The sequence below is a fragment of the Panthera pardus genome, unplaced genomic scaffold, assembly GCF_024362965.1.
Source record: "Panthera pardus isolate Hobbes unplaced genomic scaffold, ASM2436296v1 HiC_scaffold_11, whole genome shotgun sequence".
NCBI lineage: Eukaryota > Metazoa > Chordata > Mammalia > Carnivora > Felidae > Panthera > Panthera pardus.
The window spans coordinates 48826711-48852971 of NW_026526666.1; the positions used below are offsets into that span (position 1 = coordinate 48826711).

The 26261-nt window shown below is 34.2% G+C and overlaps 1 protein-coding gene across 3 annotated transcripts in view; it reads left to right on the forward strand.

The window, feature by feature from the left end:
- The window catches only part of LRRC40 (leucine rich repeat containing 40), a 49114-nt gene extending 27268 nt beyond the window's left edge, over positions 1-21846 (forward strand). The window contains exons 10-15 of one of the 3 annotated variants that reach the window (XM_019448907.2): positions 5056-5164; positions 7822-7929; positions 12076-12186; positions 14240-14317; positions 16881-17066; positions 19276-21846. In XM_019448907.2, coding sequence (XP_019304452.1) covers positions 5056-5164; positions 7822-7929; positions 12076-12186; positions 14240-14317; positions 16881-17066; positions 19276-19381 — 698 coding nt within the window. In that variant the 3' untranslated portion in view covers positions 19382-21846. The remainder of the gene's footprint in view (positions 1-5055; positions 5165-7821; positions 7930-12075; positions 12187-14239; positions 14318-16880; positions 17067-19275) is intronic. The other 2 variants (XM_019448908.2, XM_053894034.1) reach the window with 2 other exon arrangements.
- The last annotated feature ends 4415 nt before the right edge of the window (positions 21847-26261 follow it).

The following is a 26261-nucleotide window of genomic DNA, read 5'->3' on the forward strand; positions in this document are numbered from 1 at the left end:
AGATATTCCCCTATATCCTCTGCCCACACATATGCATAGCTTCCCCCATTATCAACATCCCTTACCTAAATGATACATTTGTGTTTTTTTTTTTGTTTTTTTTTTTGTTTTTTACTAAGGATGAACCTACATTGACACGTAATCTTCCCAAGTCCATAGTTACCTTAGAGTTCACTCTTGGTGTAGTGTATTCTACGGATTTGGACAACCGTTATATATCTACCATTGTAATATACAAAGTATTTTTACTGCCCCTAAAAATCTTCTGTGATCTGCCTGTTTATCCTGTCATCCCCTTATCACCCATCTCTGATCTTTTCCCTGTTTCCATAATTTTGCCTTTTTCAGAATGTCATGTAATTAGAATCTTTCAGATTTGCTTCTTTCACTTTGTAGCATGCATTTATGCATCCACCATGCCTTTTCATGGCATGACAGTTCTTTTTTTTAAGCACTGAATAATATTTCCATTGTCTGGATGTAGTACAGTTTGTTTATTTACCCTACTAAAGGATATGTTGGTTGCTTCCAGATTTTGGCAATTATGAATAAATCTACTCTTTTTTGCACATGGATCTTCTGATGTTTCAGCACCACTGTGGAAGAGGCCCTCTTTGCTCCGTTGTTTTTATAGCTTTTGCTGCTTTGTCAAAGATGAATTGAGTGTGTTAATGGAGATCTATTTATAGGCTATCTGTTCTGTTCTATTGATCTCTTTGTTCTTTTGTCAATTTCACACTGTCTTGATTACTGTAGCTTTATTGTAAGTCTTCCAATTGGATAATGTCAGTCCTCCAACTTTGTTCTTCTCCATCAATACTGTGCTGGCTCTTTTGAGTCTTTTGCAGCTCTATATAAACATCTTGCCAATATTGAGTCCTTTTATCCATGAACGTGGAATATCTCTCTTAGTTCTTTGATTACATTCATCATAGTTTTGTAGTTTTCCTCATAGAATTCATATACATATTTTGTTGGATTTATATGTAACCATTTCGTTTCATTTGATGCTAATGTAATTGTAATTGGTATTGTGTTATTAATTTCAGATTTTACTTGTTCATTATTGATATAAAAGAAAGCAATTTACTTTTATATGTTAACCTTGTATCCTGCAACCTTATTATAATCACTTACCAGTTTCAGGGGGTTTTTCTTGTCACATCTTTTGGATTTTCTACCTAGATCATGTCATCTGTGGACAAAGAATATTTTATGCCCTCCTTCCCAGTTTATATTCTTTTTATTTCATTTACTTACCTATCGCATTGCCAAGGACTTCCAGTATAATGTTCAAAAGGAGTGGTGAGTGGGGGCTTTCTTACCTTGTACCTAATCTTAGGGGGAAAGCTTCAAGTTTCTCACCAAGTTATGATGTGAGTTGTAGGTTTTTTGTAGATATTCTTAAGTTGAGAAGGTTCTCCTCTATTCCTAGTTTACTGAGAGTTTTTATCATAAATGGGTGTTGGCATTTGTCAGATTTTTTTTTGTGCATTTATTGATATGACTGTGTAATTTTTCTTTTTTAGCCTTTTGATATGAAGCAGTGCATTGATTGATTTTTGAGTGTTGAACTAGACTTGTATACCTGGGTCAAATCCCACTTGGTCACAGTGTATAATTTTTTAAATACTTTTTAAAATTCAATTTGCTATTATTTTGTTGAGGAATTTTACATGTATATTCATGAAAGATAATGCTTTCTAGTTTCTTGTCATATCTTTTCTGGTTTTGGTTTTAGGATAACTGTTGGCCTTGTAGAATAATTTAGGAAGTATTCCCTCTGTTTCTAGCTTGTGAAAGAGATTGAAAAATTGATATAATTTCTTCCTTAAATGTTAGGTAGAATTCACCAGTGAACCCATTTGGACCTGTTGCTTTCTGTTTTGGAAGGTTATTAAATATTGGTTGAATTTCTTTTATAGATACAGGCCCATTCAGGTTGTGTGTTTCTTTTGTGTGGGTTTTGGCAGATTGTGTCTTTCAAGAAATTGGTCTTTTTTCATCTAGGTTACTAAATTTGTGGGCACAGAGTTGTCAATTTTAGAACATTTTCATTACCTCAAAAAGAATTTCCATACCCTTTGGCTATTATGGATAATGCTGTTATACACAATTATTTACAAGTTTCAGTGTGAGCATGTGTTTTCATTTCTCTTGTGTATATATCTAGGAGTGGAATTGCTAGATCAATGGTAATTTTATGTTTAGTCATTTCAGGAACTGCCAGACTATTTTACAAAGCAGCTGCACCAGTTTCCATTCTTATCAGCATTGCATGAGGGTTCTGATTCTTTCACATCCTCACCAACACTTGTTGTTTTCTGACTTTCTGATTCTAGATGCACTGGTGGTTGTGAAGTGGTATCTCACCCTAGATTTGATGTGCATTTCCCTGATGACTAATGATGTTGAATATCTTTTCATGTACTTATTGGCCGTTTGTACATCTTTGGAGAAATGTCTGTTCAGATCCTTTGCCCAATTTTTAATTTTTTTTTTAAAGTTGATTTATTTTGAAGGAGAGAGAGAGAGAGGGAGGGAGGAAGGGAGGGAATCCCAAGTAAGCTCCACAGTGTCAGCACAGAGCCCAATGCAGGGCTTGATCTCACAAACTGTGAGATCATGGAAGAGTCAGATGTTTATCCAACTGAGCCATCCAGGTGCCCCCAATTTTTAATTTTTTATCTTTTTATTATTGAGTTGTAGTAGTTCTTTTGTATCTCTTGTCAGATATATGATTTGCATATATCTAGTCCTCTGTGGGTTTGGTTTTTCATTTTTTGGTACTGTCCTTTGAAACAAATTTTTATTTTTGTTTTTTTATTTTGATAAAGTTAATTTATCTGTTTTTGTTTCTTTTTTGCTTATGCTTTTGGTTTCACATCTGAAAATCCTTTGCAAAAATCTTTTTTGTGAAAACTATTTCCTTTGTGTTTTTTTTAAGGTTTTGATTTTATATTGAAGTATTTGACTCATTTTTTATACTGAAGTATTTGATTCGAGTTAATTTTTATATATGATATGAGATAAGATTCCAATTTATTTCTTCTCCATGTGGTTATTTAGTTTCCTTGCACCATTTGTTGAAAATACTATTTTTTCCTTATTGAATGGTTTTGTCATTTTTGTTGAAAATCAGTTGACCATAAATACAGGGTTCATTCTGGACTGTCAGTTTTATTGCATGGATCTGTATGTCTATACTGTGCCAGTACCACAATATCTTGATTACCATTGATTTGTAGGAAGTTTTGAAATCGGGAAGTATAAATTCTTTATTCTTTTTTTCTCAGGCTTGTTTTAGCTATTGTGGGTTTCTTGCAATCCCGCATGAATTTTAGAATCATTTTTTTGATTTCTACAAAGAAATCAGCTGGGATTCTGATAGGGATTACATTGACTCTGTAGATCAATTAAGGGAATATTGCCATCTTAGGTTTTTTAGTTAAAAGGTCAGTAAATGCTGATGATAAAAATTCAACCAACATACAAAAATATATGAGAAGAAAATCCATTTCTTTCATAGTCCCTTCCCAAAGGATAATAGTTTCCCTCTTTACATTCTCCTTGGTGCTGATTATTAAAAATAGCCCAGGGGCTCCTGGGTGGCTCAGTTGGTTAAGCGTCCGACTTCAGCTCAGGTCATGATCTCGCGGTCCGTGAGTTCGAGCCCCGCATTGGGCTCTGTGCTGACAGCTCAGAGCCTGGAGCCTATTTCAGATTCCGTGTCTCCCTCTCTCTCTGACCCTCCCCCATTCATGCTCTGTCTCTCTCTGTCTCAAAAATAAACGTTAAAAAAATAAATAAAAATAAATAAAAATAGCTCATCGGAAAGTGTTGGGAATACTCTTAGTATGCAATCATGCTAGTGTACATGTATATGTAAAAAATAATGCTGGGTTTTGTTGCTGGTTTGATGTTTTCTATCTGCTGGTATAATTTGGCAATATATATATTACATACTCTTTAAAGTGACATAACCAAACTGCCAGGGTACTTCTAAATACCAAAGCATTTACTTAATGCTAATATTTATCTTGATGTCTTCTATTTCTATTTGATACTGTCTTTTATTTTGTGCTACTTCTATAAATAAAATATCCATATATTTGCATAAGAAATACTAGTTTAATGATTGTTGATTAGTGAATAACTGATGAGCTCTATGCAAGAGAAATGTACTTTACAGTATTAAACAAATGTTCATTAATTTCCCAGGGATACTACTAATTTTTTTTTTGTATTCTTTTAGTATGCCTTCTTGTCTTAACATATGAATGCTAAGACTATTTTTTTTCATGTTGTTGAAAATTGTCTTTTTTGCTCTTGTCTAGATTGCTGTGGTCTCTTGTCAAAAAATCGTAAAGCCATTTCTTTTTAAAATGTATGATTTGTGTTTGTTTTGGTCTTTCTACCATATGATGGCAGTGTTAAACAGTGTCTGGAGACTAGTGAGGAGGTTGATTGTGTGTGAATGTGTGAGTATGCATATATGTTAGAAAACATCTATTGAAAATAAAATCTTGCATTTGCTAAGAAAAACTCAACATAAATAACGTACCAAAAGCTTACTTGATTATGTAAATTGCCAGGTTGTAAGTGATTGAGAATAATCAGTTTCCTTGTGTCCTAAACTGAGAAGATAGGCATATGCATATTTGGTAGACATTTGTGGGAAATAATACTTTTCCTTTGTTAACAAATTTCTTCTAATAGACCATAGTATTTTTCTTAAGAAGGAAGTTTAGTGTCATTGTTTGTTCTGAGAGATTGTTGTTATTCTTTGAAGGTTCTTTCCTACTCCTAAATTTCCTTATGGTAAGATTTATTAAAATATTTTAAAGCCTTATAGTAGTAATGTTATCTACTTTCTATTAATTGAATATTAAGTTCTAGACCCAGATTTGAGTCATTGGAAATACAGTATATGACTAAAGACATTCTCACCAATAATAATTTAGAAATCACGCATACCATTTTTACATATTTTCGAAAATTTAAAAATGACTTTGTACTATGAATATTGATTTTTTATAATTTGTTTCTTGCCAGATGATGAACCTAGCCAAAGTGATCCTGTTACTGAGACTGCCATGACACTACCAAGTGAATCCAGAGTCAATGTACACACTATCGTCACATTAAAAATACTAGACTATAGGTATGTAATTTTCTTAAATACTGCATAGCACATAGGAAACTTTGAGAAATAATCCTTCAGATAAAAGGACAGTTGGTAAGGGAGAATTCATCAGAGTGCGTTAGTACTTAAAGTAATAGCAATTGTAAAATCAGTGATGAGATAAAAGCATATTAAAAGTACAGTGAACTTAAATGCCCATTCCTTAGGTGCTTTGTGTTTATTACACTTAAGAGGTATATAGATGGTTATTAATATTGAAATTATTATAATAAAGAATATTTTATTATTATCAAAAATAAAAGAGTGACAGTACTGGTTGGTAATAAATTTTGACTCAGTAACCAGCATCAAGAGAGAATTTTATATTGCAGGGGTCTGTGTTAGTAAGTAAGTATCATTTAGTTAATGAAGACTTCAAGCAGGCAAAGCTTGAGAGATTGTACCCATTAATAAATCTAATATTATAGAGCATATAAATCTAATATACTGGAGCCTAATATTATGCTCTAGTATACTTATATTAAACCTGAAACAATTGTAATACTGTTATATAAATTGAGACAAAAGCCTAACCTTTTTTATATTATGGAAGTTTATTCAACTGGGAAAGAAGATACCTATGTACAGGTTGGGAGGGGTTGGCAAGTCTTTTTTCAATACTATCTAGGCAACAATGATAAAAGTAATCAATACTGTCAAAGCTCCTACACTGATTGGCTTGTGTCTGGGTATTATAACGGTAATACAAAAGAATACAGACTCAGATTCAAGTCAGGTGACTAGATTTATTTATTTAGTTACCTAACAGCCAGCATCAGTGTCTAGCCTCTTTGCCTTACTGTATCAGTAGGAACCATCTTCTTAGCAGTCAGGATACAATTTCTATTTCAGATCTGTTGTTTCATTAACGTTTTTACCTCTAGTCTGACACTCTCCTGTGTATGTAGAAATCACTGCTCTAAGCCAACTTCCTTTTTTGACACTATAACACAAGATAGTACTCTTCCATACTTAAATTTGTATCCTTCTTCTCTCATAGCATAGCGTGGAGACTTAGCATGTCTTATGTTACACATAATATATCCATTTATTCAGTAGATATTTTCAAACCTAATAGGTATCAAATCCTATGCTAGGTGTCATAATACACCAAATGATGATAAGACAGACTCGATTCCTCCTTAGAATTTCTTTTTTCTCTGCCTTTATTCCCTCCACCATTCCTTCAATCCAATAAATGGGTACCATTTATTGAGTCCCTATTCTATGCTGGGCACTGTACTAGATATTTTACAGATGCTGTTGCTTTTAATCCTGCAAACAGTCTATAAAGTAATACTGAGACAATTTTATTTAAGATAACCATTCCCACTTTTTAAAGTCACAGATATCACAAGAGTGTTATAAAGATAGCACTGAAGACCATACATCTTAGATTGTTCTGATTCTAAATTTATTGTAATTTATTTTCCTCAGAGACTTTAATTGGAAAGGAGTATTCCATTTAAAATATAAATGAAGTCCCAATCTCAAGGCATAAATGCCTTGAACTAAATTTTTTGAGTGTGAATCTTTAGCATTTGATTAAACCAGTTCCCTGTGACTTGAGCATTTCTGATGGAAAAGATAAAAATGCTACATCTGCACAATAGAAAATAGGGCCCGAAAGCAGAAGTCGAAGGCGTAAAAACTGAAATTTTGGCTGTCTTTTTATCTATCTATATTACAACGCCTTTCTAATAAGTTCCTCCATATTACACATTATATGTAATAATTGTTTTCTTGTCCATATAGTCATTAATTTAGCATTCCATCAACAATTATTTTAAGCGGATGGCATATTAGGCATTGAAAATTATAAAAGAAGAATGTAAATGGCTAATTATAACAACAAATTAGTAAATCTGCAAATGTCAGAGTACTACTATATTTCATTTAAGATTAAATGTATACTTAATTGAAAAGGAAATTTATTTACAGTATACATTATACATTTGCAAAACTTCTGGCACACATAACAATGAATAACTCTTTAGATTCAATTTCACAGAACTGAGGCTAAGAGAAAGTAAATTACAAAGCTCCCTTAATGGTAAGACCAGGGATAGTTTAGTTGAAGGCCACTATCCTGTCTACTTTGTCACATGCTAACGGAGGGAGAAATTGGTTGAGGTTATGAGAAAACAGTTTAGTATAATGTTGAACTTTTAAAAAAATTATTGTTACCTTGCAGTTAACTGTAAACCACATAAAATTGGCAAATAGCCCCTGTTAGAGATTTTTAGAAAAGGGATGACAACAGTTTTAAAATTATAGTTTTAGTTCTATTCTGAGGTAGAGGAATCCATTTACTGATTACTGTCCATTTACTATATGGCTTCTAAGCATCTTAGACTCTGAAGATATATCTGTTTTTATTCACATGGAGTATGTGAATGCTCAGAAGGTATGATACAATGTATTATGATACAACATGTTGTCTGAATTCTTAATGGTGAACATTTTGTGAGTTGGCAGGTTTTTGTGGCATTCTTTACAGAACTTCAAAATGTTCTTCATAGCCAACTGCCTTGAAAAATCTTATAAAATCTTTAAAGTCCTTTAAAAGTGAAAAGTAATGATCATATCTTCCTGGACTGTTAAGAATGATGCATTTTAAACCATTTTCCATTTAGTGATAAACAAACAACTTTGATTCCTGATGAAGTATTTGACGCAGTAAAAAGCAACATTGTCACTTCTGTTAACTTCAGTAAGAATCAGCTATGTGAAATTCCTAAAAGGTGAGAATTGCTCATCATGTCATTTCTATTAAGTTGTGACTCATTCTCAGTGGTTTTTGCACCTCAGTGCCAAGAATTATTATTTTTCACAGTTTTTTAACTTGAAAGTATATGTATAGTTTTCTTCATTAATGTTACTTGAAGGATTTAGCAAAATTCACCTAAGTATTCTCTGAGACATATTAACATTTGTCCTGAGAGGTGTACAGGTATAGGTATTAGAATTTTAGGTATTAGAATTACTGATAAGTATTAGATATAATATAAATAGGTATTAGAATTATTATATCTATAATATAATATACCTATAAGTAGTCATTAGAATTATTAAAAGTATAAGTTACTTTTTCCATGTAATGAAATATTAGAGAACATTTTTAAGATACAGTCCAAAGCCAGGTCCGTGTGGCTTAATAGGAATTTTCATTTTGAGCTTCATGTTAATGAATTACCAAGCCACTGAATTTTTCCATTGATAGTAAAAGCAAAACAGATTGAATACTATTAATATTTTCCTCCCAAAAAAGAATTCTTGACTTCCGAATATTAGTGCATGTGCATTGTACTTTGTATTATTCAGTGTATCTTTGTTGATATTAATTATAGCAAAATCTTTAAGTTATGAGAGAAAATTAGTTTACTATAATGTTGAACTTTTAATTTATATATATATATGTTTTTTAATGTTTATTTATTTTTGAGAGAGAGAGAGAGAGAGAAAGTGTGAGCAGGGAGGAGCAGGGAGGAAGGAAGACACAGAATCCTAAGCGGGCTCCTTGCTATCAAAGCAGAGCCTGATGCAGTGCTCAAACTCATTGTGTGAGATAATGAAACCAAGAGTCGGACTCTCAACTGACTGAGCCACCCAGGCACCCTCATGATATTGAACTTTTAAAATGATTGTTAGCTTACAGTAATCTGTATACCCAAAGAAAGTTGACAAGTAACCTTGCAGTGAAAACAACAATATGGGAGACAGAATGGTGAAATGATAAAGAACTTGGACAGCGGAGTCATTGCATATATCTGTATCCCAGATCTGTGAGCTGTGTGGCTTTGAACAGGTTAACTAGCTGCTCTTAGTTTTCCTACCTGTGAAGACATAAAGTCCCTGTTTTATAAGAATTAAATGACATAATCCCCACAAAGCATTTAACCAGTGCCTACCACTTAGTAAGCACTTAAGTATTAGGGAAAAAAAAAAAAAAAAAAAAAAAAAGAGTGGGAAAATAAAATGGCTTTCATCTGACTGCCAAAAAAATTTTTAGATGTTCAAAATTTTTAAAGTCAGACAAAGTATAACTTGCTTTCTATTTTACAGACCATAGTTTGAAGAATGCAGATTTTTTTTTTTAAGTTTATTTTTGAGAGAGAGAGAGAGAGATATCACAAGCAGGGGAGGGGCAGAGAGAGAGGGAGAGAAAGAATCCCAAGGAGGTTCTGCATTGTCAGCACAGAGCCTGACACGAGGCTTGAACTCACAAACCATGAGCTCATGACCTGAGCTGAAACCAAAAGTTGGATGCTTAACCAACTGAGCCATGAGGCACCCCAGAGAACACAGATCTTAAAAGACTTTGATCTTAAAACAGAACTTTGAGATTCTGTTGCTAAAGGAGAACTAGTTCATCTCTTGTTTAAAGGGCTCAGAGTGTATTTGACAGAATAACTAAGCACTTAGATTTGCTCTCAGGATAAGTTTGCCTTGGAGATCCTGGATCAAAACTGGGAATGAAGATGGAAGGAGTTAAAAGATATCACCTTATAACTTACTTTTTCGTTTTACCTGACAATCTGGTTGTTCGTATGCACAACAGTATGGTTTTCTGTTACCTCTGTTAGTTCCTCATATTTTTTTTTTTTGCAATTTAGAGAGCCAAAGAAGAAAGATAGTAAAGACATACCTTGATCTAGAGTTTCTGAGTCATTTTCCCTCTTTCTTAAATTTTTATTTCACAAGTCACAGTTTTCACTATATTATTTCCTGATTGTGAAAATAATACTTATTCATAAACATTTGAACTAAATGAAGGGACAGATCATTTCTATTTATTGATTTATTCTGATTTATTCTATTCATGGCATGTTTTATTTCAAGCTATTTCCCATTTAGATTTATATATACCATTTGTATCCCAGCTGGTTTATATGTCATAAGTGTTTCCCTATGTTGTAAACAATACTTTTAAAATCTAATTTATCTGTGGACACTTGGGTGGCTCAGTCAGTTGAGCGTCAGACTTTGATTTCAGCTTGGGTCATGATCCCAGGGTTGTGGGATTGAGCCCTGTGTCAAGCTCCATGGTGAATGTGGAGCCTGCTTGGGATTCTCTCTCTCTGTCTCTTTGTCTCTCTGTCTCTCTGTCTCTCTCTTTCTCTCTCTCTGCCCTTTTACCCTGTTCGCACTCTGTATTGCTCTCTAAAAAAAATAATAATAAAAATAAAATCTAATTCATCTATATACCATAGGTTAATTATGGCAATAAGTAAAGCAAAACATTCTGTTTCTTTAGGCCAGGTTTCCAGGAGAATTCCTAAAAGGGGTATGACTCTCAATTCAAATATCCAAAAACTTTCCAAAATTTTCTTATCAGTTACTTACCCAAACTCATCTTTCTTTAGCAGCTGATAACTTTCTTTCTTCAGTTTGCTAATACGATAGAAAAAAATGATTTATAGTTATAGCTTAACTTACATTTCTAAGCAAATTGTATATAACATTTTTTGTTCTTTTTTTTCTTCTAATTTTTTTTTTAACGTTTATTTATTTATTTATTTATTTATTTATTTTTTAATTTTTTTTTTTCAACGTTTTTTATTTATTTTTGGGACAGAGAGAGACAGAGCATGAACGGGGGAGGGGCAGAGAGAGAGGGAGACACAGAATCGGAAACAGGCTCCAGGCTCCGAGCCATCAGTCCAGAGCCTGACGCGGGGCTCGAACTCACGGACCGCGAGATCGTGACCTGGCTGAAGTCGGACGCTTAACCGACTGCGCCACCCAGGCGCCCCTAACGTTTATTTATTTTTGAGACAGAGAGAGACAGAGCATGAACGGGGGAGGGTCAGAGAGAGAGGGAGACACAGAATCTGGAACAGGCTCCAGGCTCTGAGCATTCAGCACAGAGCCCGACACGGGGCTCGAACTCACAGACCGCGAGATCATGACCTGAGCCAAAGTCAGACGCTTAACCGACTGAGCCACCCAGGCGCCCCATAACATTTTTTGTTCTTATAGTTAGTAGCATGCTTTAAAATGACTAATGTTGATCAGGCTTGCTTTAGAAACATTTAAGTCTTTGACTTAAATTGCTTAGCTGTGACACCAAACCTAGGAATTAACTTAATGTTTTCTTCCATTCATGATTAATGATAATTTGGACAAAAAATACTATACTTGAAAATGTTGACATATCATCTATACTTGAAAATGTTGACATATCATAGAAAAGATTGTGAAGTACTCAGATACTGAGAATATTGTATTATGCAGTCTAAAAAGAAAACTATAATACAGAATACACATCTAAACTGAAATTTTGTGAGAAGAGTAAAAGTTACGGAAAATCTTTTTATTTTATTTTTTTAATTTTATTTTTTAATTTTTTTTTTAATGTTTATTTATTATTGAGAGAGACAGAGACAGAATGTGAGTGGGTTAGGGGCAGAGAGAGAGGGAGACACAGAAGCAGAAGCAGGCTCCAGGCTCTGAGCGGTCAGCACAGAGCCCGACGCGGGGCTCGAACTCACGAGCTGTGAGATCATGACCTGAGCTGAAGTCGGACGCTCAACCAACTGAGCCACCCAGGCACCCCTATTTTTTCAATTTTTAATGTATTTATTTTTGAGAGAGTGAGACAGCATGAGTGCGAGAGGGCAGAGAGAAAGGGAGACACAGAATCTGAAGCAGTCTCCAGGCTCTGAGCTATCAGCACAGAGCCCAATGCAGGGCCTGAACTCATGAGCCGTAACATCATGACCTGAGCCAAAGTCAGACAATAACCAACTGAGCCACCCAGGCGCCCCTAGAAAAATCTTAATTAGCAAAAATTATATCAGAGTTTCCCCCCGCCATGGTCTGCTTATAGTTTTGAAGTTCTGACAGTAAATTCAAGGGCTAAAATTTTAAAATGTTCTTTGTTTCAGGATTGTGGAACTGAAGGAAATGGTTTCTGATGTCAATCTCAGTTTTAATAGGCTTTCCTCCATATCCTTGGATTTATGCATGCTTCAAAAATTGACTTTTTTAGATCTCAGGTATTTATTGATACTATTGCTTCACTTTTTCATTATAATGTGTCTTTGAGTTTTGCCTAACATTTGCCCTTTCTCTCATATTTCCTAACCAATCGTGGAAATTGGTCTTTAGGTAATTAATAACATTTTAGGACAAGTCTAAAATTAAGCATTTAGGAAATAATTTAATCAAACATCTATCATTTGTAGGCAGTTTATAAGTTAAATAAGAAATAATTATTTGAAAAATTAGAAAATATGAACACATTCTTTAAATTCCTACGTAAGCAAAGTTACAAATAACACATGGAAAGTGTTTGTTTCACACTGTTCCTTTCCTGAAAGTAAATTAAAACTGTCAAAATTCTCTGCTGGCACAGCAGCTAGGATGGCTTCTCTTAAAAAGAACCTTTGTGGTTTCAAATATTATGTTAAATGTGCAAGGCCAGAAATAAAGAAAAAGAACAGCCTGAGTGGCAACAAAAGGAAAGAAACTATTTAAAGCCCTGCAGTGGTAATAAGAAGTTTAATTTAAATGTGTCCTAAATTGAAGAGACAGCATCAGAATTGTCACAGTTCTTTGAGGGTAATAATAAATGGCTCAGGGGTAGATAGTCATTTATTTGTTTGGGCTTTAAGTCTTTATTTGTAAGCTATATCTCTTATTTTCTAGGCTTCCTACTCCTATACTGTTACTGGGTGTGCTTTTAGTTTATTTAACGCATAGCTCCTCTTATTCTGCTCAAATAATAGGCAAATAACAAGCTAAGTTATATCTGTTTGAGAATTTATTCTCTATTCTTTCTATAGAGACATTTTTTATTTTTTCTTATGGAATTAAAGCAAATCTAATACTCTGCTCGTATTAAATGTAGAATTGCTTGTTTTGAGTTGGTAGTTACACTGGCAAAGTAGTGTAAAACCATATTTTAGTTTAGTATTAATGGAGAATTAATGAATTCAGAGAGAATGAATTCATGTACTCATTCTTGCTATCTATACTTTTGTCTCATTCTTGTGTGTGTGTGTGTGTGTGTGTGTGTGTATGCCATTGTCTATAACTATACCTTTAGGTTTCTAATTAAGTGACTAATATACACTTTTATATCTGATATCGGTAGGTATTTATGACTCTAGGAAAAGAATAGAAATCACCAGTGAGTTATTCAGTACAACTTAATAATAACTGTCTTTATAACTGGAGAAAGGTATGGAGAAAAGAAAAAAAGAACATAGGTGTAGAAAGTATGACTTAACATATTAGGCTTGACTTTGGAATGCAAAGAAATTTAGAAAAAATTCAGCTAATAGGTAGCCATCTAGTTGGATATAATTTTCTCACAAATATTTTCTATTATTAGTAATTATATAGTTTCTAGAATCCTTCTACCTTCTTATTAGCCTTTCTTTTAACATTGTTCCCAGATCCTTCCAACAATAAATGCGATTCTGTTTACTGCCATGTTTCATCATAAGATTCTAAAAAAAAAACATATGCATTGTGCAAATTGAAATTATAAACTTAGAGTTGAAATGAACTTGCTTAATGCCTATGTGGTAGAAAGCTCCAAATTTCTAAATTCATAGAATCTCATTACTTTTCCCTTCTTTTTTTTTTTTTTTTCATATAATTTTACACTTCTTCTTGGAGTAGAATTTCATGTCTGTGTGCAAGATATAAGTATTAAACACCAATCAAATATTTGTGGAATCAAATAATGTGATATTCATAGGCATGATCTCAAGGGCCCTATCTGTGAGAAGTATTGATGAGCTCAGTTTAAAGGAGATAAGGGATTAGTTTACAGTGTTGCCCTGTTAAATCTATTATTAAAGACTTGGTTGTTTTATCAATTGGTTGCATATTGGTATTAGGATTTGGCATACAAATCAAATACCTGAGACAGCTGACTAATTCAGAATTCTTAGGACTTAGCTTTAATGAGATAGATCAAGGACTGAGAAACCAAGCTACGTAATTTTTTTGTCTGATCAACACTTTAATTATAAATTAAAGTTGTACAGATTTTCAAACTTTGTAAATCATCTCTTTTTTTTTTTTTTTCCAATTTAGGAACAATTTTTTAAATTCTTTGCCTGAAGAAATGGAATCACTGATAAGACTACAAACAATTAATCTTTCCTTTAACAGGTGAGAGACAGAACCGACTAATCCATGACTAAGGATTTTTCTGTGGAGAATTTGTAGGTTTTACTAGAGAATACAGCTAAAAGAACCAAATAAAACAGCCCCATGTGTTTATTTTATTTAAATATTCAGGTCTATTTTCACTTTATTCTACTTAGAATTAAAAAGTGATATTGCTTTCTTAGAATTTTCACAGCTGATGTCTAGTATACATTTTGTTCCTTTTAACAATTTTAAGAAACTGAAACTTACAGCCCAGTAGGAAGACAGATATGCAAATAAATAATTATAATTGTTATAGGGAAAACACAGTGCATAGGTAAATGTATTTCCTGAGATTGCTTGAAGGTGGAGGAGACAGCATTGAAAGTAAGACTTGAAAATTAGATGTTGGCCAGACACACAGGGATAGGGCATCCAAGGTGGAGTAAATAACATGTACTAAGGCACAAAAATGTGAGAACACTTTGTGTTTGGGACATGTCAAGCAGTTTGATATGGATCAGACCATAAAGTAAGGGGCTAGAGAAGTAGAAGTAACAAATGAAGTTTGGCATATAAGCAGTAGCAGGCCCTCTGAGGGATTTATATACTAAATAATAGATTTTATTCTGCAAACACTATAAAGATACTGCTAATAATTAAGAGTAGCTAATATTGGGGCACATAGGTAGCTCAGTCATTTAAGCCTCCAACTTTGGATTTAGGCTTAGGTCATGATCTCATGGTTTGTGGGTTCGAGCCCCTCATCAGGCTGTACATTGATAGCAGAGAGCCTGCTTGGGATTCTCTCTCTCCCTCTCTGCTCCTTCCCCACTTGCACACTCTTCTCTCTCTCTCTGTGTCTCTCTAAATAAATAAATAAAGTCATTTAAAAAAGAAGAGAAACTAATATTTAATGGGAACTTATTATGTGCTGATAGAGGACTAAGTACATACATCGCATTTAATCCTCAGAAAAGGTGGTTTCTGTCATTATAGTTCTGTATTACCATGATCACTTAAAAATCAAGGATTAGAAGTTAAGTAACTCACCTAAGGTTCACATAAATAGTAAATAATCTGGGGTTTGAGCCCAGGTGGTTTGCCTCCACGAGTTGGGCTCTTAACAACTATGTCATAGTGTTTCCTATGATGAAAGTGATTCTGCTAACAATCTAAATATTAATAGCTAACGTTTACTTACTGTATTCCAGCTGAAATAGAATTATTCAGTCCTTATAACAAGTGTGTAAGTTTAGTACTATTATTATTCCTCATTTGCAGTTGACGAGGCTAAGGCACAGTGATGTAACTAAAATACTGCCTCTTTAAATTTTTGTCCTGTCTGCTTCATTATTGCTCATGCTTTCTCATGTGTAGGTCAACAATGATATCATTATTGTCATTATTTAAAAATATATCTACTTGGATCTCTGCTAATTTTTATTTGTGAATCAAACTATCAGTTCTCTATTAAGTTTTCTATTGAGCTGTCAATCACACTGTCAAGTAACGTCTGTGGGGAGATGGCAAAAGCTAACCTAACTTCTGTGTGAACAGGTGAGCTACACCTTTTTAAATTAGCTTCTTCATGCATTGGTGTGGAAAAAGAGGAAGACCGCTTAGGGGCTGTTCAGTCCATCTGTGCTCCTAGTTATTCACTCGCCAGTCCCTCTGGAACTTCAGAGCTGCCTTGAGTTTACCTTTGCTAGTCTTTCTCTTCTTTTCTTTCCTTTTCTCATCTTTTCTTTCTTCCTCTCTCCCTTCCCCCCTTTCCTCCCTCCCTCCCTCCATGTCTCTCCTCTTTTCTTTTCTCTTTCTTTCTTTCTTTCTTTCTTTCTTTCTTTCTTTCTTTTTCTTTCTTTCTTTCTCTCTTTCTACATCAAGGCAGCAAAAGAAGGCCTGTATGTGGAAGTAAAAAGGCCACAACTATAAAACTGTCCTTCAGCCCATCCCTTGTCATTTCTAGTCCATGACACAGTTTATCTCACACTGAAACCAAACCAGCCACTGTCCCCCAAAAGATCCTCAATAATGTTGCATTAATTGCTGAGAGCTGTCAGCCTTCCCTTCTTTCTTGTGGCATCTTCAGTGTTGCTTTGGATGAGGAAGCAGCAGGCTATGTTAGTCAGTCATCTTTTGAAGAACCAAGAATACACTCATTTGGAAGCTTCATCAAAGCAAAATACAAATCTCTAACATTTACTTAAAACATTGGCAGTAATTCTGTCTCATAAGAAGTAAAAATGAACTAAGGAATAATACCTACATGGAGACATTTTATAGAGAATCTCAGAAGGATTTCCCGGTTTCTTAAATGTGAAGAGAAAAACATGGGAGAAAAACATTGTTGGATTTACACAATAAGTAGAAAGTGTTACAAGTCTGTCCACTTAACATATATTTCAAGATTTCCAAAATCAGTTCATTTTCTTGAAAATTGGGATAGAGGACTTATATCAAATACAAAATGAATTACACTAAAGAAAACTACATCATGATAACAGACTTAAGATAATCCATTTGAAAGAATGCTTTTGCCCTGATCCCAATATATTTAGGTGTTCTGTTCATATTTTAATAGGTTCAAAATACTACCTGAAGTTCTGTATCACATCCCCACACTTGAAACAATTTTGATTAGTAACAATCAGGTTGGATCTGTGGACCCTCAGAAAATGAAGGCAATGGAAAAGCTGATCACATTGGACCTTCAAAATAATGACCTACTTCAGATTCCACCAGAGCTTGGTAATTGTGTGAACTTAAGGTAGCTACACCATTCTACTAGAGTTTTCCATTGATTTTATTGATTTGTAAGGATTTTTTTTTCTCTCTTATTGAGGTACTTTTGTAGGACAGTTGAAGTAAAAAAAGATTGACGTTGTATTAAAAATAACAGGTAACAAAATCCAGAATACCAATTGTGCTTTTCAGGTTTTAGCAAATATAATTTTTTTTAGCTTTGCTTATATGGTATAATATAGTGTAGTTACTGTTTTCTGATACTTTTGTCATCACTATATATATGTCTAACTTGAAACTCCACTGTGTAAAAATGTCAGTTGTGCAGGTAAGGTTTTTCAGAATCTGTTACAGACTGTCACCATGTATTTCAAGCCCAGCATGGTCTTCCTTATTCTTTGTGTTAGCTGTTACCTTAGTCTCAAATGCCTTTACCCTGCTTTTATCAGCAATCAACCTAAGTATCATCTTTGAAAACTTTCTCGCTTCTCCAAGCAGTTAGTCCCTCCTCTGATTTTCCATCCTGATTTGTTTGGACTCATTTATACCATTTCTTTTACCTCCTTTAGAAAAGAGTTGTCCCAGTGCCTAGAACACAGTAAGCACCCAATAAGTGCTGGTTAAATAAATGGAAAGTGAGTTTGAGATGTCAACAGAAAGCCAAGTGCTTAAGCAGAATGTTTCAGAAGTAATTTATTGAAACTGATGATGGCTTGGCATATTTTACTAGGACACCCTGACATCTGCTTTGGTACCTCGTATTAGTGAATGTAAGAGTAAAATACTGTTGGTTCTCGTCATTTGCAGTAGTTTGTATTCTATAAAGTCTCTGTGAACACCAAATTCATGAAAACTGAGCCATTTCTGCTGGGGAAGTATCGAGTTAGGTTCTTTTGAGCCTCTGGTCACATTTTCATGAACCAGTCAATACATAACCTTGTTCTCTGTGTGTTTCTGTATTTCATGTTATTTATTCATTAACATTTAACTATGGCCAAATAATACTATAATTCATGCCTGAATGACGCTTATCTGACATGTATTTTCTCTGTAAGGCACACGATAGTCTTCTTGTGTTTAGGGAAACTAGACAACACTTGAGCCCTTACTTGGCAGGCCAATTTTAAACAGTGAGATCACCAACACAAAGTACAAAAATGCAAAAAATGTTGTACTAACTAGACCACAGAAAGGACACTTGATTACAGTATGAGAACTGACACAAGAAGGGAGAACATCACCTGTTTAACCTCAGCTGAGAATGTGCTTATTGATTGACTCAAATTTCTTGCTGCCCTGTGCAATATCCAAAAATGACCTCGAAAGTGCCATGAGTATTGATTTGGGGTTACTAATAAATTTTGATGATAGGCAAGTTAGTGCATAAGGAGTCTGTGAATAAGGAGGATTGACTGTAATGAACTCCTTTCTATAAATTAAGAAAACGGCCTTTAAAAGAATCCCCATGGACCATAGAAATACTGAAGATGTAATTTAGATCTACTGTATAATAAGGTGTGAATCGTTTGACTTTATTTACACACCTAAGTTTGAAAATTAAAATAAAAGTCTCTTTATTTTATAATTTATTTCATTAGTTATATAAAGAAACAAATCAAACAGCACTCAAATCTCAAATTAAACCTCATTTCAGAACATGTGAATAGATTTTGTGTGTGTATCTGTCAAGGGAGGTGGAGAGCAGACACGTGTTAATGTTTCTCAGGGTGGAGGTGGGATATGTGGATTTTATTATAGTCCTTGGTATGAGTACTTGTCAGTATGCTCATTCTAATGTGTAAATATAATTGAACCATGTTGTATATGATCATTATAAGATTGAGAAGAGGATGGGTAAAATGGGGGTTCCTGTCACAGCTCCTCTGTTTAGTAGCTGAATGATCTTGGATATGTCTTTCTTACTCCTCAGGATTTATGCTTCCTTATCTATTAGATAGGAATATTAATGCTGTCTAGATCATAGGGTTGTAAGATGATTAAGAGAGTCAGTGAATATAAATTACTCAACACAATACCTTTCATATAATAAGTGTTCAGTTAATGTTGTTTGGGTTATTATTGTAGTTCTAATTCCAACTATTGAAATGCTTAGATTTGAAAAGGGACAAGTAGAAAATAATACACACATTTTATTTATAAAGTTGCAAATGAAGTTAGAATAAAAGCCTTCCTAATGGAAAATGTTGAAATTCTTAATTCTCTCTTTTGTTTAGAACATTACTGCTAGATGGAAATCCATTCCGTGTTCCTCGAGCAGCCATATTAATGAAAGGAACAGCTGCTATTCTGGAATATTTGAGAGACCGGATTCCTACTTAAATTGGAGTTGTTGTATAATCTTGATCATGTTCATTCTTAGACTTCTTAACATTGATAAGTAATGTTTTTCTAAGGTATCGTGTGCATTTATAATTGTGATAACCACATACAGTGTTAATGCATTTATTCTGATTGTTTTGCATAAGATTTATCTTACTTTCATTCCTTATAAGATAGCAGTTTCTTCAGATGTGAATTTTTATTTAATGTAGCTTAATATTTTTATAATGATAAAGCATTTTTGTAGAAGTGGGTTTTTTCTCCCCATTTCTCATTGTGTTACATATAATGTGACCAATGAATTTGAATATGACCATCTAATTTCTACCTTTTTGTTAGATATAAAATTGGATTGAATTTTATTCAAAACTGTTCTTTGGTGTTTAAAAAAATGACTTTTTCTTACCCATGATAAGACTTATGTGATACGGTTAGTCTTGGTATAAGTTTTAAATTAATATTCACTGTCTTGTTTTTGTTTTAATCTAGTTGAAATGTTTCTTTTCTAGCCTTTTCCCCATATCTTATGAAACCATTTTGTCAGAAATGCTACATGAAGTGTAGTTACTGGTAGAGAAAACAGTAAAAGTGTTATAATTTTTCTCACAATTTTGAATTTAAAACTTGCAATGAAATGCATGTATTAATATACAGTATGTCTATTTTTTATGATATCTTGGTAATAAGTTTCCTTACAATAATCTAGTACTTCTGGATTCAAGAAATTTAAAGAGATTGGATCTGCATATTTTTATCTTCCAAGTATGAGTGTTTAAAAATAACTTTTGTTCTTTTTAAAGTCCTGAAGACCTTATTTTATTAATTCTATAGTTAGCAGCAGCAGAAAATAACTAACAACATATACTGCAATGAAATCTTGACCTGTACTTTCTTAAATACTTACTTAGCAGGTATTTGTACACATAACCTACTCTTTTGGTGTGTTCTAACCCAACCTTGTGCATTTTTTTTATTTCCAGAGCCTTACTTTTCAAATTTGCTTCTAATCTTCATAAGACTGAACCTATAGTTAATGTGGTAATTTTCTGAAAGGGAATTTGTTATAGGTTAACTTGATTTAGTAAAAAATAAAATATAAACATTTTTACTTACACCAAAAATACCAGAAGTAGGCTGATCAGTCATTATGAAACTTACCATGTGAATCTATTAAGTAGCCAATCAACAGAATGTCTATTAATTTATATAGACAGGTATGTAGGTAGCTAGCTAGCTTTTGAGTGATTGTGGCATGCTCATATTATGGGGAAAAAAAAAAAAAAAAAAAACATTGCCAATAAGGATAAATAGCTACATGTCCGTAATAAAAGTTACATTTTTCAAATATTGCTTATAATGGTTATGTTTTTGGTTTAAAAGAAACATGCCTTTTTCACAACTGTGTGGCTAAGAAATCGGCTTTGATATTAAACAAAAGACACTTTACAATAAGGTGACATTTTATTATTTATACAATAAAGAGACTTTTATGTTATTCAAAACACGTTTTTAAATACTGAAAAAGTTGAGTACACCAAAGCCGAAAAATGGCTCTGCTATACACTGCACAGCATTATTTTAGTCCCTGTATTTTGTATCTGTACAGAAAGCATCTTCAAAATGCATTCTAATCACATTGTACACCTTTACCAATTAGTGTCAGTACATAAAATAAACTGGAGAATACAGCTTGCATTTGCAAATTAACTGACAAAGTAATTAATTTCACTGATTCAGTAAATTTAAAATATAGATTCATAGGACTCCTTTGCACATAAAATGAAGCAGCTTTCAAGGTCATTATGGTCTTATACTGCAAAAGAAAAAAACCATTAAGTACATTCACAATCTATGTTAATAAAGTAGTAAATATGTCTTCATTCAGTTTTTATTTACATCAATATGTAGTTCAACTAAAAAGTACTGTTAATTGTGATACAGTTTGTTAACACATACAAAAATGACAACTTTTTATATATAATTTAAGCTCAAAATCACAATTATCTCAAAATATTAATTACAATACAGCCATTTCAATTAAACATGTCATGATTTAATTGTTTTTTATAAAATGGTAAAATTTGTTATTAAAGTAAGCAATTTGTTTTGAATTGGCTACAGTTCACCCATGTAGAAAACCTTAAATGTTAAGAGGTGTTTCCTGCCCCTCCCACCCGAATTTGTATACAGCCACCTAGCCTAGCAAAGAGACAGAAAAGGCCCCAATTTATAAAGATTAAGCCTCTTTTGCTATACTGCTGTGGCTTGTTGCTTCTTCCATAAAAGCTTTACAAGGGGAGTGTCAATAAACTATGCAATGAAATGCATGCATTAATATACAATATGTCTATGTAAAATGTTAGTGTTCACCAGTGCACATTAAAATGTTCACAAAGACTGCAAAAGAAGTCATAAAGAAGCATTTATAAAGATCTACCAGTTGCAAACTGTGAACCTGAAAACTACTTGATAACGTAATGAAATTTCTTTGAAAACAGATCCCAATTCTCTGGCTAAAGGAATTCTAGTTACTTGGCCTTAAGATGTCACTGTTGTGCTGCACATATGGTAGTGAAGTCAGATGTTGAAAAAGAATGAGTCTAGAGACTGTCTTCATCTTACTAAAATAGTGGCCCAGTGTTGCATCACTGCATGGGAATTTTTCTTAAACCTACGAAAGAGTGAAATATTTCACTAGCTGATTATATGCTCTCAAAGGAAAAATGGACAGTTTATATGTGTGTGCATGTGTTTAGCATATGGAAAAATATTAATATAAATAGGTGGAATTAGAACTTTTTTACATAGTAATAAAAGGATTGTATCCCTCTAAGTAACTAAGGTCCAAAGTAATCAATTGTCAAGTAGTTTAGGAATGAAAGAATAATTTTCATGGGTACTTAAAATTCTAAAAACCTGTATCTAGTATCCTTTTACTTATAATTTTTTACAGACCGATTAAAAGTCTAGCACTGTCTATTTAGAATTGCTGCTGTTAATATTTCTTTTCTGAGTAGAAAGAGACCATAGTTCACCTTATGTTTTACTTATATGCAGCTGGGTGGGGAGGGTGCCCTTAGGTGGTTATACAGTGGGAAAATGAAACTATAGTACTTGCAGCCTTACTTTTGCAAGGTTATTTGAGATGGTCTTTGAAATTTGCAAACAATTTAGTAGATTCACCTCCGATTTTTTAACTAGGAAAAAATTGCTCTTTTATATGAGGACAATGCCATTGTCCTTAAGCTTCCTTTAGTCCCTTCTCTATGCTGAGTACAAAGAGAAACTTGACTGGCTTTGAGACAAAAATATCCAGCTTATCTGCCTATCAATTATCTTTCTCTTCATTTCAAACAGAAAACAGTAAGGCTTGTGTTTTCAAGGAGAAAAATGTAGTTGAGGGTGTTAAAGGGAAACACCTAAACATCATAAAGCGGTATAAAACATTTATTGCATTCCATTGACACTAGGTGTCATCAAAGCTAAAACCAAATTACCAGAGTAAAACTTAACAGACAACACTACGCACTGCCCTGAACAGATGCCTTTTCCACATTCAAGACCAGTAAGAGTCCTCTGCAAGGAAAGACTACAAGTATTGAATATGGAATTGATTCTGGCACTACATTCTGAAAACTAATGATCATTGTAACAAATATGGAACTGTTTTATGTTCTATCTGCCTGAGACTTGCAACTTGGTTTTCCTGTGGACTTTCCAAAAAATTACATAAGATTTCCTGACTAATTAAGAGATGTTCTTTAGTAGAGGCTGGGGAAGGGGAAGAGAGATGGAAAGATACAAAGAGTTATAATATGATTGCTTTTGTCCATTCATCAAATACCTTCATTAATCTAGCTATCATAAAAGTCAGTTGACCTGCATACCTGGGCATTAATCTCATTGCTTTACCTGTGCAAAACAAGTGTGCAAAGAAAAACACCTACATATGTGTGTCTATACAAAGACACAAAACCTGAGTCACAATAAAAAGTTTTTAATATAAGAAAACTTTTCTTAATGTAGGAAAATAACCTTTAAAGGGCCAAAAATACCTTTGTACAATATTATCAGCTGACTTGAAAACTTCAATGTGCTTAAGTATCACATATTTTATAAGACCCAACGAAAAAAGAGATCACTTACATTTGATAATTTTCTTAAGTATAGATACCCACATTTTTACTTCTAACATCTATTTTCATTCCCCTGAATTCATTAACTTTTCAAAAAATAAATAAAAAGCACATTCAGCATGAGGACTGTTTAATTTCTGATGAACAGTTCCTGATTTTTTTCTAAATATTGAGGACATAGGAGATTTGGGGTTGTTAGGCATATAACTAACTGCCAACCCACAGTGGAATTCTAAAATTCAAAACAAAACATAATCTGTTATTAAGAGAAACATTACTTGGAAAAATATTTTGTAGATGCAGTTGGGCCAAAGTCTGTGTAAAGCTATTCTCTCATTTGCAGGCTCCCTCCCTTTCTGCAGACAGTTAACTCAAAAACTCCTTTTTTCTCTATGCTCCATTTCCTTAGCTTTCAATGGTTTTCTTACCTTTTCCCTACTCGAACCCTGAATTGTGCCAGCTGAAGCTCCCTTGCCCACATTCAGCCACCAGTTACAATGTTTTCTTTACTCATCTACATCTTTGTTATCTCTTCCTCTTCCTCAGGAGCTCCGTTCTCTGGGATGACTCCTTGGCTTCCCCTCATGTGCCACTAACTAGTCGGTTAGGAGAAAATCTGTTTAAATGTCCCCATCCCTAACATTAGACACTGACCTAAGGCTCGATTCAGGACATACTTATTCCCCGGTCTGTATACATCCTAGATGCATACTGAGGATATTTTGTAGAAAAATGAGTGCAAGTTGCTTCTCCCATGTTGCCTCCAAATGGCCACTGCCATCAACTATACATTTATGTCAGTTAAGTTACTGACACTTAGAAGAGGAAGCCATCTGAACAAAAAGGTTCAATCCTTGCATCTCTAGTTGGTTGGGGTGGGGGGGCGCTTTGAATACTCGTATCAAAAGGTGAAGGGATTCTGGGCCGTGGGTCTGGTTTGGGGATAGGTGGGAAATAAATGCAGTAGGGTAAGGGATTAGAGGCATTAGCCTAGGGAACTGTAGTCTCTTCCTGCCTTTTAGTATGACACTTGCCTGAGGATCACTAGAAGGATTTTGTATTGTGTGGAAGGCTAAAAGCAGAGTCACACTTTCTCTGCCAATAGACTCGTTACCATGGGAACCAATGCAGAAAAATGAAAATATGACAAGGAGCTGAGGATTAAATGTGGAGAAAATTGATAGGGAGTTGGTTTCTACATGGCAATTTGAGCACTGGGGATTTAAAGAAACAGGACATTCCTCGGGTGGTCAGACCAATGAAAATGGACAAAATGCCATGTTGGTAGCTGATCCTGGAGGCTGAGATGTGGGGGGATGCGGGGGAGAAGGCAGTAAGCATGTTGTAGTTTGGACAAGGGGGACTCAAATCCAGTCCCATCCCTGGTGAGGTTAAACTCGTCAGTCCAAACGTCAAGTTAACCATATGATCAAAGCTACCCTCAAAAGGCATATCCATGCTTAACCTGAAAAATAAAAGCAGACTGCCATAACAATTTTCTTCTTGCCTTTCCAAAGCCAGGACAATCTACCTGACGGAAGTATTGCACACCTAATATATTATTGCTTGAAACACATTCCTGAATATTAAAAAAAAAAAAAAAATCACAACTTTAAATTTGTGGTTGCCATCCCCCAACAAGCAGCTACTGTAACCTAGAATTTAAATTAGTTTTTCATTAAGGAAGTAATTATTTCACTTCACCCGATACAAGTCCTCTCTATGTATATGCCTCTGTCATTCTGGAGTTGATCATAAACTGATCAAACCAGACTCTAGGATTCTAGGGCAATCTTCAACCAGGACTTGAAGCATCCACCTAATCTGAGGAAGGCAGACGTACACATTGTACTTTCAGAGGTTCTAGGGAAACTGCACCATTGTGTCCCTTAAGCTTCCCAAAAGGCTATTTTCTGAAATCCAACGATTAATGCCTCGTTCCTGTGACTTAAGCTTTTGGCCCATATTTAAATGCAGTTGTCCTGAGGAGATGAGGGAAAGTCACAGTGTAGATGACTCGATTGGATCCTTCCCGGAAAGCTAATTTTCAAGTGGTAGTGACACCCTTCCCCTGACCCGCCCTCCCAACACACACACATTAAAAACTAGAAACACCATCCAGTAAGTAGGAGACAAGCCATTGTTGGATAGCTGTCCTTAGGGTACATCTAATTGCAAATGGTCTGGATAAAATATGATCTTTGCACAGTGCTAAGTACACTGGAGATAGATTTCACTAGAAATGTTTATTTACTAATGATTTACTGTTCTGTGTGAGTTTCTTACTGAAGCCTCTGATAATCTCAGCAATGGGTTCTTGAAATGCCAAAAGCCCATTTTCTGTTTTCTCAAGAGTTCTTGGAGAATTCTGAAATCCAATAAAATGCCTGAATTTTCCTCCACTTGCAGAGTTGGAGGCAAACTTGATAAACAGAGATTTGAGTACAGTGATCTTGCTTACGCTAAAATAATTTCTGATATAAATATTCCAGTGAATTTCAGGATTGGAGACATCTATGGTTGGTTTTTGCAGGGAGGGGGCATTACAATGACCTGACACAGGACTAATCTTTACAGTCACATGCAGGACTGGTTTGTACGAGGGACAGACAGGTAAGCACATCTCTTTCTGAGGTGAACAAAGCATAACAGGGCCTTCACAAGCAGCTATGCCTTTGAATTTGACATGTCATAAATACGACACTGCTTCTTTTCATTTCTAATATGGTCTCTGAAATCAGGCA